Source organism: Aedes aegypti, chromosome 2 (assembly GCF_002204515.2).
Source record: "Aedes aegypti strain LVP_AGWG chromosome 2, AaegL5.0 Primary Assembly, whole genome shotgun sequence".
NCBI classification, from domain to species: Eukaryota; Metazoa; Arthropoda; class Insecta; order Diptera; family Culicidae; genus Aedes; species Aedes aegypti.
In genome coordinates, this window is record NC_035108.1 from 331351256 (window position 1) to 331370196 (window position 18941).

The window sequence follows — 18941 nt, forward strand, 5'->3', positions numbered from 1 at the left end:
ATTCTTCAGCCACGTGTACTTACTTCTGTAATCCGGAAAGGATGGATTTTTGATCGTGAATAAACACACTGCTCCTTCGTTGCCTTGTTTCATGAATCCACTGGGCGCCATGTAAGTATGGAAATAAGCGAAAGAAGAAGAAAAATGGATAATGGTAATCAACGAAACGGCGCAATGAGCCTTTTGGGCCCGCTATCAGATGTTCTGAGCAGATGTCGGTGTATTAAGTAGGCTCAGTTGAAACGACAGTAAAACCCATCCTCCTCTCTTGAAATGCGCTCGGAGCAAATTCTTTGTTGAAACAACAGATGGAAGGTAAAAATAATAAAAGCGGATTTTACGATATCAGTTGGAGTGCAGGTATCTTTTAATTCAATGAGCGGACTAAGCGTTGATGAAAGTACACTGAAAACCTCCATTTACTATCCTTCTACTCATGTAATTGCAACAAGTTGCAGAATTTGGATTTTTACAGCACGAGTTATACATTTATCCAACGAGACTTGCCGAGTTGGATAATTACGACGAGTGGTGTAAAAATCGAGCTCTGCAACGAGTTGCGTACAACATTTTTTGAAATTTCGTAGAACACCACTTGAGGGTATCAGAAATCACATCTGGATGTATGGTGCGTAATGAAAAAGCGTTCCGTAATAGTCATAACGCAACTGATTTCGGTTAGGTAATCACAATTACCACTCTGCATTTTTCAGTGCAGGAAAGTAGGCCGTTTCATGACAGATTAGCGTGATGAAAAACAGCCTATTACGATAAGAAATTGCAAAAATTTCATTTTTGCAATTTCTCATCGTAATAGGCTGTTTTTCATCACGCCAATCTGTCATGAAACGGCCTACTTTCCTGCACTGAAGTATGCAGTGCGGGAATAGTCATTACCTAACTGAAACCAGTGTTGTAATGATTCATTACGCATCGCTTTCTCATTACGCAACTGTTTTGAGTTGCATAATGAATCATAACACAACAATTTTCTCATAAATTGTTAAATGTTAGTGTATGCATTCCTATATAATTTCTGATACCCTCTAGTGGTCTTCTACGAAATTGCAAAAAATGTTGTACGTAACTCGTTGCAGAACTCGATTTTTACAGCACTCGTCGTAATTATCCTACTCGGCAAGCCTCGTAGGATAAATTTACGACTCGTGCTGTAAAAATCATCATTCTGCAACTTGTTCCGTAAACTACTATTACTTAATTCCTGTCACGTTTACAGCAAATTCTCATGGTAGTGACTATACGCAGCTCCTACATGAGTTCGAAGATTTTGCGAAGAATGGTGGAGAGTTTAAACCAGTTCATGTTATCGTATCTGATAGGAGTCCAGATGAAAATCTTCGCTATCAGAAGGTTGGTGCTTAGAATTGTGATTAGAATTGGTAATGAGGCGATTTTTTTTTCAGGTAATCAAAGTGGCTATTCATCATTTCATACATCACAATCTGGATGCAACTTTCCTTGCTACTACACGGGTAAAAATGCTGCACTCTAAAACAGGAGAAAGAGTCATGATTTCAGGAGGAAGGTATGTTCTCATGTTTATAAATACATCATAACCAAAAGTCATGAAATCATGAAGCATTTCACCGTAACGCCGGCTGTACGTTACGTTTTCAATTTTTAGCGAAGAAAAAATGTCAATAGAATCCTCAAATCATGAAGCATGTATGCTGGAACCATGAATAAAATTCATGGGAACATAAGCACTATTCGTGGATTTAGTCATCTGTCATTTATGATTTCCCATTTTTGATACGAAAAAGTGACATGAAACCATGAAGCAGGATCTGATATCATGAACACAGGTCATGAAAACATAAGCACTTTTCATGTATTCAGATGCCTGTCATTAATGATTCCAATTTTGGGGCGGAAAAGTTGCAAGTTGAGTCATAAAATCATGAAGCAGGATCCATGAATCATGAACTCATTTCATGAAAACGAAACATTCATTCATTTATTTAGTTAACATCTAAACAGATAACACTGAATCAACAATTACATGCCACAATACTCGGTTCGTTGCCTCTCTCCATCCTCGGTTCTGCCCCACGCTCGCCAAGTGAGCACCATCTTTGCAGGGTTGCTGTCCGACATTCTTGCACCATGCCCTGCCCATTGTATCCTTCCAGCTTTGGCCATCTTCTGGATACTGGGTTCGCCGAAGAGTTGAGCGAGCTCGTGGTTCATCCTTCGCCGCCACACACCGTTTTCCTGCACACCGCCAAAGATCGTCCTAAGCACCCGACGTTCGAAGACTCCAGGTGCTTGCAGGTTCTCCTCGAGCAGCGTCCACGTTTCATGCCCGTAGAGGGCTACCGGCTTTATAAGCGTTTTGTACATGATACATTTGGTGCGGATGTGAATTTTGTTTGACCACAGCATCTTGTGGAGGCCATAGTAGGCCCGACTTCCACTGATGATGCGCCTCCGTATTTCACGGCTAACGTTACTGTCAGCCGTCAGCAAGGATCCAAGGTAGATGAACTCGTCGACCACCTCTATCATAACACTGCTACCTAGGCGAGCCCTGTCGCGCTCGGCCCCACCAGCTAACATGTACTTTGTTTTGACCACATTCACCATCAGTCCAACCTTTGCTGCCTCGCGTTTCAGGCGGGTGTACAGGTTTGCCACCTTTTCAAATGTTCGGGCCGACAATGTCCATATCATCAGCGAAGCAAACAAATTGACTGGAATCTCGTAAAAAACGTACCCTGGCTGTTGAGCCCGGCTCTCCGCATAACACCTTCTAGGCACGAAAGTCCATCACCTTGTCGTAGTCCCCGGCGGAATCCAAACGACCTGGAACGTTCGTCTGAAACCTTCACACAATTTTGCACACCTTCCATCGTCGCTCTTATCAGTCTCGTGAGCTTTCCCGGGAAAGCTGTTCTCGTCCATGATTTTCCATAGCTCTACGCGGTCGATTCTATCGTATGCCGTCTTGAAATCGATGAAAAGGTGATGCGTTGGGTCCTGGTATTCACGACATTTTCGGAGATTTGCCGTACTGTAACTGGTCCGTTGTCGATCGGCCGTCAACGAAGCCGGCTTGATAACTTCCCACGAACTCGCTTACTATAGGTGATAGACGACGAAAGATGATCTGGGATAATACTTTGTAGACCGCATTTAGAATGGTGATCGCTCGAAAGTTCTCACAATCTAATTTTGTAACCTTTCTTGTAGATGGGGCATATCACCCCTTCCTTCCACTCCTCCAGCAGCTGTTCTGTTTCCGAGATTGTTGCCTATCAGCCGGTGCAAACAAAAGGCCAGCTTCTCCGGGCCCATCTTTATGAGTTTAGCTCCGATACCATCTTTACCAGCAGCTTTATTGTTCTTGAGCTGGTGAATGGCATTCTTAACCTCCTCAAAATGGGGGCTGGTTGGTTTCCATCCTCCACAGTACCGACGAAGGCATTTCCTCCGTTGTCCTGACCTTCATTTCCTGTGCTCTCAGCGCCATTCAGATGTTCGTCGAAGTGCTTGTTTCCACCTTTCAATCACGCTCGTCCGTCAAAATGCTCCATGCTTATCCCTGCACATCTCGGCTTGCGGCACGAAGCCGTTGCGGGATGCGTTGAGCTTCTGATAGAACTTACGTGTTTCTTGAGACCGGCACAGCTGTTCCATCTCCTCACACTCCGTCTCTTCTAGGCGGCGTTTTTTCTCCCGAAAGAGGTGGGTCTGCTGTTGCCGTTACCATCTATAACGCTCCACGTTCTGCCAGATCCCTTGTAGCAGCATGACCGCCGCGCTGCGTTGTTCTCCTTCAGAATCTGCCTGCATTCCTCGTCGAATCAATCGTTCCGTCGACTCCGTCCTACGTACCCGACGTTGATCTCAGCTGCATTGTTGATGGCTGCCTTCACTGTTCTCCAGCAGTCCTCAAGAGGGGCTTCATTCAGCTCACCCTCTTCCGGTAATGCAGCTTCGAGGTGCTGCGCGTATGCCGCTGCGACATCCGGTTGCTTGAGCCGTTCTAGGGCGTACCGGGGCGGCCGTCGGTACCAATTGATACAAAATGACACTTTAACAAAGTTATTGCCAGTAGCATTTTATTATTTATCCAGAAATCACTCTTCTTTCAAATATTATATATTCTTTTGAGTTTCGCTATTGGAATAAATTTTTGCACTGAAGATTTTGATATATTTACCTCAAATTTACCCTTCTTTCAAACGTTCTATTGTTTTTTTTTTTCTAAATATAATGTAACCATAATTATAGGTATAAAAATTGTTGATATAAAATTTAAATAAATTTCACCTTCTTTTTTACATAGGCTGTTCTTTGGAGCTATATTTTTAAAATATTTTTTTTTGTTTTCAACTGACATAAGGGCGTCAATCGATAGCATTGATCTGATCAGCGAAAAGAGTAATCCATTACTGCAGTTACTTCGATGGATTGTGCTACTTTTCCCCGAATGCCAGTTCCTCGAATATCCCGTTTGCCAGATCAACCCACTTCCCCGAAAAGTTTTTAGCACTAATAATTGTCGTAACTTTATACATTTCAGGGTGCTGAACGAAGCCAGCTAATATGCACCCTTCTTTATTTGATTGGCAATTCTTTCAAGCTTACCGTCCTCAGCATTTTTGTCGACATGTGTATTGCCGAGAATTATATAATACCTCCTTCTTTTAATTGCTTATCGTTCTTTCTCGTTCATTATCCAGCCACTGAAGACTATTACAGCTCCTATTTGAACCCGCATCACTTTTTGGGGAAACCGGTCATTCGGGGAACTGGCATTCGGGGAACCGACATTCGGAGAAACGACATTCGAGGAAAAGTAGCACAACCACTTCAATGATTTTGAACGCAATTTATGATGTCTTTTCGTGTTATCATGCCGCAATATTTTTTAGCGTCCAATCTTCTATTGGTTTAATCATAAATGTTGCCTTCTTTTGAAAATAGGCTGTTCTTTATATTTATGCTGTTTAAATTTTATTATTTAGTTAAGCTAAATAATAACCATTTTTAAATTTTCTGTTTTATCGATTCTTGCAAGACGTGCTGTTATAATGATTATTTCTTTAGAATATTTAACATATTTTTTTTGCAAATGCATGATCTCCTTTCGAGTTATGCTGGAAAATATTATTTCAATCACAAATTTTTCCCTTCTTTCGATAACAGACGGTGTTTTTCATGTACACTTCCAAAATTAAAATTTATATTGAATCGTTGTAAAGTTTTGTCACAATATTTTCTTTTAAAAATGAGTTGTTCATTTAAGTTTTGCTGTAAGAAGATTTTTTTTTGCGTTAGAGCCTTAAACATTTTAAACGAGAAATAATCTGCTCTCGTATAAAGAATATTTTTGCATTATGCTGCATTAACCGATCTTTGGATTAGAGCGTTAAGTATTCTGCAATAAATTTTCCCTTCTTTATCAAGTGTTTCGTCCAAACTGGGACAGAGCATGATCTGCAGCGAAATATTCTATGATCGTTCCGTTTATTATTAATTGTGATCTTTCTTTGCCAATTCACTATTTCCAAATATTTATATTGCAATAAGCTCTGGGATGTAGAGAAAATGAATTATTCCGAAAAGATTTATTTAGTAAAATGCTCAATGTCACTACAATTTTTGACATTCATAGCTTGAAAATATATATTATATAATTCTCTGAACAAACACCACGCTTGTTGAGAACCTACCAAAATGTTTACTATGGGCTCGGTGGTGTTGATCTCGGTAAAAGCTTCAAAAATGCCGATATTCATTCTAAGTCAATCATTATTCCAATCGGCCATTATGCCAAACGACTTTATGCCATCGGCTTTATGCCAAACGACCTGATGCCAAACGACTTTATGCCAAACGGGGTACAATCGGTCGATTTGTGATTCTGTCTGCTGTGATGATCTCCAGATGTATCGGTATGAAAACGAAACATTATATGGTCAATTAAGATCCCAGTTTATATTTGCCATTGGTAAACAAATAATATTAGGATTGAAATAGTTACTGCCTGGGAGGGAGAAACCAATACAAATTTCTCTACGTCACAGTGAGCCGAGATTTTGCTGTCGCGAGTGAGCCCGAATCTTAAACAATGGACAAACATGATAATAGCGCGTAATTAGCCAAAGCATATTTTCTGCATTTCATTAGCAAAAATCGAATTAGAATCAATTTATGCCACATTCAAAAGTAACGTTACAAGAGCACCGTTTATTCTAATTGAATGTAAAAGTATTGGAATGAGGGCTTTTTTTACTGTTTTCATTAAATCTGAAAATTAAAATACATAGAAAATTGTGGCCCTTTTTCAATGTTTGTCCAGAAAGATCGAAGCTACACAACAAACTAGCGATTTTCACTAAGTCTGCCTTGATTGTCGTTGGCAAACTGGAGTTATCTTGTAATTTAGAAAAAAAAAATTGCATTCAATTTCGTGTGTAGTATCTGTGCCACCCTCCCAAGTTACTGCTTTCGTGCCGGTAGTTTTGTTATAAACCGCGAAAACAATCCACAAATGTCAACCTAACGAGTGTAACATCTTTAGCAGGAACAAATCTCCAACAAAATCCAACATGGCGTTTAAATTCAATATGACCGCCCAATATTTTTATTTCTGCAAATGATGCTCTATGATTTTTCTTTCTAAAACCATCTTATTGTTAAAGGGTTGTTGAAGAAATGTTATTATGGCAGTTTGAGTGGGGCAAGAATTGTCAAAAATCGAGGGGTCATCAATAACTGTTTTGATTATGACTACTGAGGGGCCCATCAATTTGACCAACCGAATGCACTTCCTTCAGTTCCTCGACAGGAGCTTTCAAATGAGCATAATTTTAAACATTGTCGAGTCGAGCATCGACACTGAAGAAGTATGTAAGTCGCAGACGAAATAGGCCTATCTGTCAAGATAAGCAACACATATTAGAGTTTAAAGGTATTTGCTTGCCTTACTAGTGGTTTTTAGTATTTAATTTTTTTTGCAAAAGTGAAGTGTTAAAGTTCAATTTATAGTTTTGATAAAACATAGATTTCAATTTTAAGTACATATTTGATGTACATAAGAGATCAACCATAAAATACGTAACGTTTTAGGAAGAAAAACGTAAATGTAAGGTTATGTCACATCGCATTTAATTTTATCTGAAAATTCCTCACTAAAAGCGTAAAGAGGTATAATACTTGTTCAAATATATCATTTATAAGCTATAAATCTAAATGCAAGCACGTAAACTTTTCAATAATTGTCGAATTTTTAGATATTTTTTTTTAATTATTGTATGTAAAGCGGAAAACCACTTAATTGGATGGAACTGTTTCCGCAACTACTGAATTTCATAGAAATATCAAATAAAGTTCAATAAAAATAGTTAAGTTATCATTCTCATGAAGTATTTTAAATTTATCTCTGTATTGGTTCAATTTTAAATTTATATTTCAAAAATAAAATAGAAAAAAATATTTAGAAAAATTAGTCATTTTTTCTCCCTATTCAACAATTACGTAACATAAGATTGATTTTTGTTTTAATAAAAATCATTCGTTTGAATGTTTTAGAGCTACGTGTAGAAAAAGTTTTGATTCGGTGCTTGTTTCGATAGGTCCCACTTACCCCGGGTATAAAGATATTTTGGGGTAAGTTAGACTATAGAAATGTCCCGGATTCTCACTTGCCCCGGGATACCTTATGTATATTGGTATAAATTATGGTAAAAAATTAGTGCATGAACCTACAAGAGAACATTGCAAATGCTCGTAGTACTTGGCTAACGTAGAACACCAAGGTAAATTAGCATATAACTTACATAGTTTTTCACAACCTTCGTTAGACAATGTTTAATCTCCTTTTGAATGGATATTTAAATTCCTTGTTTTAAGCTATTTTAGTCTTAGGGATTATCAAAGTATTTAGCTCATTTTCAAATTCCATTTACGTAAAATTCTATGTTGCACCCCAACCCATTACGTAAATGGAAGTTTCCAGTGTATAAGCGTTATAAAAAAAAGTTTTTCAGCTGTTCTTCACATTTTCTCCCATCATGTCGTCCATCCCTTGAAGCACAGTACCAGTGAGGCAGTGTACCTGTTGTACATCGATATAGGGTAAGACAGAGCAACAATGGAAATCAAATCTGCTGATGGATCCTACGATGATAGCGATAGTGAGAGGTGGTTGCAGATGTACCTAGTGGGTGTTGTAGGCATCCCGATCCGGAGCATAAAAAAGTGCGATGATAATAAAAACCATCCCCACTGCACGTGGGTGAACCCTTGTAGAGGGCGGCCGTAAAACTTGAATTAATTTTGATTTTACTGCGCTTTTATGGGTGTTTATTCACTTTACGGAGGATAAAGCGATTTTCTGCCGGATGGGATTACACCACCTATGGTACTGGTGTACAGTCATCGGAGTGTTGTTTTAACATGGAGAGCAATGTAGTATTGCAAACTGTAAGTGGCTAAGGCTTACAGTTGGCAATATTATACCAGCACAACATGTGAATTTTACATAGACAGAAGGGGAATGCAATTTGAATCTCGGTACGTAAAACTGCAGATCTCTCAACTTTATAGCATACGTAGTTAAGTTTGGGGGGAGTGTATTATAAGAGCAAGTTGTGTCACCTTAATATTATACAACAATGAATAAATAGTTTTGCTGCATACTGCCACAGATGATTCTCAAAAGGAACGTCGGTATTTTGAGCGTTTTACAGGTACAGTGAAACCTCCATGAGTCCATGAAGAATATCGACTCATGGAACAATATAAAATCAAATTTTCTAGCATATGGTCCCTTCAATATAAACTTCAATATAAATTCATGGCACGCAAGTCGTTTTGAAGCATATACCTTTTTTCAAATTCCGAGCATGAACCATGTATTCCGAACAGTGGCAATTTCAAAAATTGATATTTTCCCTATTTTTAAATGAGAGGACTTGAATCATAGAGGCATTGATTATCTTGTGAAAAAAAATTAGTGGTTTTCTTGAAAAATGACTATAAATCGTCGAGTGCCATGTTCGGAATTGGAAACAAAACGGTTTTCTTCACCAAGCGCTGCTTGAAAGTTTTCACACAAGTATCATCTTTTTTATATGATCATAATTTACAGACAGGAATTAATAACAGCTCTGAAAGCTACTAATGGGTGATTGATAGATTACATTAAGGTTTTTTCAGCAAATTACGAATCGTATGAAAAAAAACAAACAGATTTGATACTATTGTTGATTTTATTTGCTTTAAGATGATGGAAAAATCCACATCTTGGTTTCAAATCATTTAATTATATTATATCACAGACAAACAGACGTAACACTGATGAAATTTCCATCGACCACTCCATTTAACGATCATTTCAAATTCGCTATGTTACAAATCTCACAACCAGAGGCGCGCGCATCGTTTTTCTTCGCGTTTGACGTTTCACACTACCGCCATCTGCCGGTCTTGTTGCACGAAACACCTTTTCGTGCAACATGCTCACCAGATGATGGTAGTGTAAACTGGGCGATGGATTTGAACGAAATTTGTTCTAAGTGTAACGTCTGTTTGTCTGTGTTAATATGTTAATAGCATAACAGGCTTGATACGCCTCTTCCGTTCTATTTAGAAAAAAAAACGGATAAGTGCAGCAAATATCATTCAGAGTTCAAAGCAAAGCATTTGTTTTGCCTCAGCTCAGTAAGCATTTTCAGACTCCACACATATTTGAATTGTTCCATTACATTGAACACATTGAACAAATTCTATTTTACAGAATCCGATGGTCCGATGCACGCGTTTACTAATTTGACGTTTGGGCGATACAAAATTAATTCGTTATCATTGCCACATAAATAACACGACACCACCCATACGTCAAATAATGAACTCGTGAATGGCTTCAATTTGTTGGAATTATTCATACATACCTAGTAATATCTATGACTTGATGTCTCTTTTTCCATATGTCTGACAAACAACAGTCGAATATGGACAAAACCGCAACCATCAGTCATCAATCAATCGAGTTCATAAATTACCTTTCAGGATAAATGATGACTCGGTCTGCTCAGAAACTTTTAATGATGTCTTCATCAATCCGAAAATATTTCCCTCCACATATAATACCGTCACGATAACTGCAACGATAGTGACATTCAGTCAATGCTCTCAGATTGTGTATCTCTGTGTTGGCTTGTGATTCCTATTCCATTTGCTCCATTTGTTGGGAGTGTCGATCAAATAAAGTTTTATGCTGTTTGGGGCAAAAGTGTCGTGCCAAATACATCAATAAATCAAACCTCCTATCAATCAATCAAATACAAAACATGCGCTCCAATCTCTACGAGGATCTTCTTCTTTCTGGCGTTTACGTCCCCCACTGGACAGAGCCTGCTTCTCAGCTTAGTGTTCTTATGAGCACTTCCACAGTTATTAACTGAGAGCTTACTATGCCGATGACCATTTTTGCATCTGTATATCGTGTGGCAGGTACGAAGATACTCTAGCCCTGGGAAGTCGAGAAAATTTCCAACCCGAAAAGATCCTCGACCGGTGGGATTCGAACCCACGACCCTCAGCTTGGTCATGCTGAATAGCTGCGCGTTTACCGCTACGGCTATCTGGGCCCCTCTACGAGGATATGGTGGCTGTTTTCCACAAAAATGGTATGGTTAAATTTGAATATTGAATGAAAACCCGAGTAGAAGATGATAACAAATTGAAAAATAATGTTGATGGTGTAAACCTGAGACGAGACTCGCGGAGACGGTCTTCTTTTTCTGCGATTGCTCAGTTTTTTTTATTCCACTCAGTGTTTACTTCAATCTTGCGCAAACCGTTCAAGCTCTCACATGGATATCTCAGCAAAAAACTACCGTTCTGATTCAAATTCCGGACAGCTTTTAATTCCGGACACTCAACTTTGTATGGGAAAGGTTTCACTTGAAATGTTTCAAAATTTCCCGTTCAAAAGTTCCCAACTTTCAGGCTTGTTTTAATAAACATTTTCCATAGCAAGCCATGAAAAATTATTATACGTATTTAGTTTTGACGTTCTTCTAACGCCCTCAGCCGTTCAAAGTGTAATTTTACTAGTTTAATTTTGGTTTTCGTGTGCTGTCCGGAATTCGAATCAAAATTACCGTAATTTGAAGCAAAAGTGAATTTGCGTCCGGAATAAAAATCATGGAAAAAACATATTTTTTTGTTTATTTTAGGCTATTTGAGCTGCGAAACTCAAATCTTCATTCACCATTCAAAAGTTAAGTGTGTTTGAAGCTTGATAATGCAGAGGTATCATACAGAAAGTGTTAATTTATGTGCTTTTTTCTCGGTTGTTAAGTATAAGGCCTTAAGTGTCCGTAATATGAATCAAAACGGTATTACCTTTGCATCACATCGAAGCATAAACGGCATTTTGAGTGAAATTCCATGCCAGCAAACGTAGCAGACATCATAAATAATTAGTCTTGTGTTTAGATTTATCAGCATCTTTGGAAAAACTGCTACGCTGACTAAGGTTTTCAATAATACTTTATTTTGAATACAATACTTTTCACTTTTTCAGCCATAAAAACGACGGGCTGCATTTGACGTTTCGTAACCGCGGAATCTGGGCTGCATATGACGTTGATATTTTTCCTCTTCGCGAGTCTCTCTTAGGTGTAAACCATATAAATAAGTAGTCTATTATTTATTTTTTATATTGCGACAAAACAAAAAATAAAATCAAAATTAGTGACCTGCAATGTTAAAAAAGAAAAGAAAAATAGTCATAATTAATATAATAGTTATTCGATTTTGTAAATGCTGGCCATTTGAAGTAATTCTCTTGGGCTAACGTAGACCAAATTTAGTTATAGAAAAATATAAAAGAGCGGGTTTATACAGTCAAATCTCTATAGGTCGATATTGAAAAAATAAATGGCTCATGAAAATATCTGGTTATGAAACGCATTATCTTTGGAAAGCTTTTTGGGGGGACCATCAGAGCACAGCGTAGTATTCAAGCTTTTTTGTCTTCAGTGTAGTTTCATGAGTCGATATCATGTTTTGAGAATATCCAAATGATATCAAATTTTGAAGTTAGATTTAGATCTATGAATTGCTTATGAAAAACTGTTAGCAATATTTTATGAAAACCAAATTTGGATATCATTTTGATAAGCTTCTGAAATCAGATCCCGCTCGGGAACCCGGCATCAACTTACACGTTCCGAAGCACACAGCAAACAAATCGTAGTACAGCGTATTGAAGCACAAATCAGTTACGCACATCTTCTTGGTCTTCTCGTAGGAGAACTTCCACAGAGGCAGCAGGGTGCCCTCTTCCTCGCGGAACTCGTCCGAAGGATCCTCCCAGTAGCGGTAATCTTGTGCGATTTCGTCGTAAATGTTCTGGTTCACCATCCGCTCGATAATCTGACAGGCCTGCAGATAGCGCTTGTTGAACTCTTCCGTCTGCTTTGCCTTGTCGTCCTTGCGCGATTTTTCATCACGCTTGTGCAGCATCGGCTTCTTCTCCTTTTCCCGCTCCTTTTCGCGCTGCTGCTGTGCGTAGTCCTCGGAGTACGAGTCGTAAATAACCCACTGCAGCACGCTGGATCCATAGGTGGACCGGGGCGGCGGAATCGTTTGCGTATCGACCGACTGGCGAAAAGGAAAGAAAACAGAGCTATTGTTAGTTAATTATTTAGGCCGTGAAACCATTCCTAACAGCTATAATAAGACATTTTGATGTTTCGTGAGAACTTTAGTAATGTCAATCAAAAGAGTGAGGTTTACGAGTTTCAATGTACAGATATAGGAAAAGATTGTTATGGCTTATAATACGAACTAATCTAGGCCACGAGGTTTCTTATAAAAATGATCAATAAAATGTGTTTAGCTCCACATGCCAATTAGTTTTAAAGATTAATAACACTGTGGCACACTTGTTTGGCTTAAGCGCCAAAATATTGCTATAAACTTAATTGAGGGTTGCTGAATCCATATAAATTTCAAAAATATCACAGCACGTCCATTTTTTGAGATATAGGCTGTTGAAAATACAAAATTCGATGATTTCAATCAACTTGCATGCAAGTTCACCAGCTTGTATGACGATTCATATACTTGATTTGCTAGGGAATTCAAACTTCATGTTCAAGTTGATAATACTTTCGATGCTCAAAAGCTTTTAAGAAAAGCAGTTTTGTATGGAGCCAGCGAGCATGTTGAAACAGTCGATGTAATTCAAATTTAATCATAAAATTATATAATTAATATGATAGGAAATTGAAGTTCTACGTTGCATGCTTGATGGATTTGATCACTAAAAATTTGATAAATCATACATAAACTTTCATGTTAACATCAATAAAACTGTTTTCATACAACTTTGATGACCTTCAGCTCCAAATTGTGACGTGCTGGAACATTTCTGAGAACAGCATCAGGTTCAGCAATTCCAAATTTACCAGAGACACATAATTTGATTCTTGATTCACGAAAAAATGTTACTTTTGTTACGCTGTGTAATCATCGTTTCAATTTAAACATTATGTTTGTTTTTGAAGTTCTGAAAGCTGAACTGCAGTGAATCGCAAGAATGGGATGTGAAGTTTCCATACTTGTTTTCCATACGAATGTTAAAAAAATCCCAGAGGATTGGAACATGTTTAACTTTTAATGAAACTTTCACAATTTGCTTTTCACTATGACATCCTTATGAGAAAAATATAAAGATCGTCAAAACACGGTTCATTTTTGTGTTACACGATGAGGAATTCTGTAGTGGAACTGATATGCGGTTACTTTTCATTATGGGACAATTTGACTTGCTGTTTATTCGTACTCTTTCCGAACAAATCTTGTTATCTCATTAGGGCAGCTGAAAGAGCATTGGAAAATATGTGGAATACTGAACTCAACTCAATTTTGACGAAAACGCAGATGGGACTGACTTGTGATTCACGACAGTTAGTTCAGTGGTTCAGCTTTCCACTCCCATCCCCATCGGAGATTTTCGTGATCTTCTATCAGCAAGTATCCCCACATCCTCTCAAATTATTGAGGAATAGGGTGAGGGATCTAATTTTCGACCCTGTGCTAATTTTCGAACCATTGATAGAACAAACGTGATTTAAAATACTATTTAATATTTTGAAACCTTCATCAATCATTGGAATGTGTCATTGCTGTTATATTTGTAATGATGTAATAAAAATTGCATTTATATAACGTTATTTTGATCTTAAATTCATTTATCCGATTTTCAGTTGTCTGAATCAGTCCTGTTTTCTTCCAATGATGAAAAATCTTCACATATGCAAAAGACTCAAATCATTATAAAAATTGATCAAAGAAATACCTGTTCAATGAAGGTCTACAAAAATAGACCAAATTTAAGCATATTGTATTGAATTATATTCATTTATAAGCAAAAATACATATAAATATACGTTTAAAACTGTTCGAAAATTGAAACACCATGTTTCAATTTTCGACCGGTCGAAAAAGCATGCCATGATTTCAGCAAACGATGTGTTTCAGTTTTCGACCCACCATCCGAAGTAAACATTCGTTCACCGTGATGGTGGTGCTTATTCTGTGAAGTTAAATAGCTTGTTTCAACGGTTTTCATCAAAAATGGTTTGAAATATACTAATCTTGCTTTAATTCCATCGAAATTATATTTATTGACTTATTACAGCGTCCAGAAAACTACAGATAAGTCTACGAAGAAACCGACATCCAGGATACGGTTTCAAAGGTAGTCAATAATGAAGGAATTCCGATATCGACAGTATATTGGATTCGAGATTGACGAAGAAATCGCAGTCCGTCTTTCGTCCTGGACCGGCCACAATACTATCCGAGCAGAAGAAAATAACTACTGAATACCAAATGGAGGTATTCCATACCAGATAATTTCCAATACTTACAACCTGAATGAGGTATGAACGAGCCCTGCATAAGAGGTAAAATACCTCAAATAATATCTCAAGCATATTCTACGAACACCAAACTGATAATTAGATCAGGTATTGTAATACCTCAATAATACTTCATGGATTTTCATATAAAAGAGAAATTTTTCAATAGTAGTTCAATACCTCCAGCAGACCTCAATAGCTGTCTAATACCTCAATTAGGTGTTTTAAAGATATTTTTCAATACCAGTATAATACCAAATGAGGTATTGACAACTGAACAATACCTAATTTTGGTATGATACCAAAATATGGTATGCAAAAGTTATTAGGGACTTATTTGTTCCTCCTCGGGTAACAATAGAATAGGAGACAGAACTCGAAGAGTGGATATTCAACAGTCAGCGACGCGGATGGCCAGTGACACGTGACTCAGTTTCGGAGTCTGTTAAAGGGTTTCTTGATGCTGCTGAAAGGCCTAACAATTTTAAAAACAATCGGCCAGGTAAAACCATTGTAAATTGGATGCGTTTATTCTTGAAAAGACACCCAAATATCACAGTTAGAACTCCTGAATTCATCAGGAATGGTTTCTTAGTTGGACATAAAAAAGTGGTTTGCCAAAATTGAGGTTTATTTGAATGCGAATTCAAAGTCAGGTTTGGAACTACGTGGAAGCCGTAACGTATACGGCATCGAAAGAGGATCCAGAAAAACCAACATCACGACTATGTACCAAATCAGCTAAAAAAATCCAAGCCGAAAACTAAGAATCAAACGAAATCGAGTGCTAATTAGCCGAAGAGTGAGTTTTTTGTTATCTTTTTTTTTATTAATTACACATTAATCAAATGAAATATATGCTCTCAATAAAATGATGCTTTGTGTTTGTTTTTTTTTTTTCAACGAAAAATTGATTTATTGCTACAAAAATCAGCTAGTGTCCACGTCTGCTCTCCTTGGCTAAAAATGTCTTGATCTTCCCATGTTCGTTTATCAAAATTAGAACGCACCCAAACAGAAAAAAAACATGATTTTCATTCCCTTTAGTGAGACAAGCACAAACTTTATAAAAATACCATATATTAGTGTTTTCCTCATACAATACAACGAATATACTGCTGCAATATGCTGCATTTCGAAAATTAGCACAAGTATGGGTCGAAAAATGAAACAATGGGTCGAAATATAGCACAAAAAGATAAAGCCATTTATCTCGAAAAATACAAAAATTATAATGAAATATCACCTGAAAGCAGCTATACATGAACAAACAATGTGTTTTTTTATCCAATTGTCAAATTTGAATATTGATTATGGCATTTCATTGGAGTTTTCATCACATTTGCTGGTTTCTTGGGTCGAAATATAGTGCTTTTACCCTACAGTTATTCTCTATTATTCTTCTTATTAATTCTAAGGAATTAGTTATTCTTATTCAGTATGTTGGACACATTTCATCTTTGTTACCATAAGTTAAATCGCATGAAGAAATCTATGGACTCGCATTGAATATGATGTTTCATCATATAAAATATGCACGAATGAGGCCTCCACTTTAGTAGGGTAAAATCACCGGTTTTGGCCAGCCTAAGAGAAAATGTCAATAAAAATTAAATAGGAAGCCGTAATTACACTACAAATATGTCAAATGCAAGCTTTCAATCCATGTTATGTGTGTAAAATATCAGAACTGAGCTAAAACCATTTTTCGCTTTGAAAATCCCGTTGGTCAATATAGGCCAATGTAACCAGTTTCGGCCAGCGATTTAACTTTGGTTCCTAAATTGGCCAATCGCATTGATTTCTCATGAGAGTGGCGAAATTAGGAGTGCCCTGGCCAAATTAGGTGTATGGGAGTTAAAATTTTAAGGAAAATCAATTGATTTTCTTATGTTCGAATCAATTTGAACGAGTAAATGAAGGTATCTGTATCATATGAATGTGATCTACTGAACACAAAAGGTTTCATGCTGATTGGCTATGTAAAACGGTGTATAATCCACTATGGCTACAACTGGCGTATGGCCAAAACCGGTGCTTCTACCCTACTTATAAGCCTTTTTGGTGATATCGTATACGTTAAGTATAAGCTTTTGAGACTAATGCTTGCTATTAAACAAGTTTTCCCAAATTTCCCACAACAAACTCTCCCAGAAAGATGTTCAGAAATTTCTAAAGCTCCGATTATCAAAGGACTCTGATTTCTCTAAAATTCGCTTCAAGAAATCATTGAGGACTGCAACGATTTTACCTCCCGAAGTCTTCATAAGAATTACGGTGAAAATTATCTCGGGTTTTCGTCCAAGGATTTTTCCACTTATTTTTTTACCGATTTGCCAGTTGTTGCTCAAAGAGATCTAGTAAAGACTTCTACAGGAGATTTGACAAGAAAAACATAAAGAGCTTAGTATTATTATTCGTTAACTAACATTTCCAGAATACCTTACATGAATTTCTCCAAGAGTTTCTACGCCGAAATTTTCGTAGGAAATCCTGGAGAAATTCATCTGCGGTATTCTGGAAACATTAGTGAATAATATTAAATTCTTCGTGTTTTTCTTGTCAAAACTCATGTAGAAGTCTTTGGAAAATCTCTTTGAGTAACAACTGGCGGAAACGGCAAAATGATTAGCGGAAAAATCTTTGGACGAATCATGGGATAATTTTCAGCGTAGTTCTTATGGAAACTTGGAAGGATTTCTTGAAGCGGACAAGTATTTCTTGAAGTGAATTTTAGACGCGTTAATGGTTAGTACTCGGGTTGAGTTTGGTTTTCTATTCCGCAGAATCATAGGGTATTAAATAGCTTAGTTGATTAACCTTTACGTTACCGACTTCCGATAAGGCATTTTCAAATAGCTGCCATTTCGTCAATTTCCATTCGACCCTCAGTTTACTTTAAAAAGGTTTTAATTATTTGTCATAAATGAACAATTCAGTATTCGAAACCATGCCGGAGATATTCCGAGTTGAACTGGGGTCACAAGGGTGCCAAACTCGGGAAACGTGATTATTTTTTTTTTCAGCTACAACACTAAAGTATTCATGTGAAACATGAGATAATGGTTGATTGTCATCATTTCAACATAATTTGAATAAGTGGACCGTTCCGGAACATCGTAGCCGGTTCCGCCAGGGCCTGTTTAGGGACATTTCCGTTTCATGTCCAAAACATACCGTGCGACGTCTCAATCTTCGTGAATTCGGGAGAACATGTCGATAAAGGAAGAATAAACCAAATTTCAATAGATTTGGCCACTCCAGAGCACCTGACACAGGTTCCGCCAGGGCCTCTGTGAGGACATTTCCGTTTTTTGTTGTAACTGCAATTAATAAAACAAATAATTACATTCCCAAAATTTGGCACCTTCGTGACCCCAGTACAATCCGGATTATCTCCAGCATGGTTCCGAATTCAGCATTCTCCATTCATGACATATAACTGAAACCAGAGTTGGGAAAAATTCTGAGATTCACACTACAGTAGGCAAGCGTAGCGAATCACAGTCACCGGAGCCAGTGAAACTCACGCGTATCGCTGCTGTAGGCAAAATGCCTTGAAAATTGCAAAACACCCGTTGCTAAGGGCAACCCAAAACTACTGTAGAAAAATGTTCTATTTCCCGATGCATTTCCCGCATTTGCAGCCTTCAATGACACTCCTGATTTAGAAAATTCAAGTACCCAACATAGGCTACTTGATGAGATTCACAATTTTGAACTACTGTATTAGAAGAGCCACGTGATTTTCGCAAAAACTCACGCCTACTACTATTACCATTCCCAGCACTGACTACAACTTTTTTAAAGTAAACTAACGGTGTAAATCGAATGGAAATTGACGAAATGGCAGCTATTTGAAAATGCCTTGTCGGAGGTCGGTAACGTAAAGGTTAAAGCGCCGGTCTAGCGTGCACGGAGTCTCGAGTCTCACTAGAACGCGTATTTTTTCGTGAATTCGCGTCTCGATTTGTCAAACAAACACCCTATGTCTTTTGATTTCAAGTTCCCCTGAGAATCCTTAAA

The 18941-nt window shown here is 37.6% G+C and overlaps 1 protein-coding gene across 5 annotated transcripts in view; it reads right to left on the minus strand.

Annotated features, from left to right (window-relative positions):
* LOC5574678 (dynein intermediate chain 2, ciliary) overlaps window positions 1-18941 on the minus strand; it is a 61304-nt gene that overhangs the window by 516 nt on the left and 41847 nt on the right. For all 5 annotated transcript variants that reach the window (XM_021845950.1, XM_021845951.1, XM_021845952.1 and 2 more), the window contains 2 exons: window positions 12210-12648; window positions 24-100 (listed from right to left, as the gene is read on the minus strand). In XM_021845950.1, the coding sequence (XP_021701642.1) occupies window positions 90-100; window positions 12210-12648 (450 nt within the window). In that variant the 3' untranslated portion in view covers window positions 24-89. The remainder of the gene's footprint in view (window positions 1-23; window positions 101-12209; window positions 12649-18941) is intronic.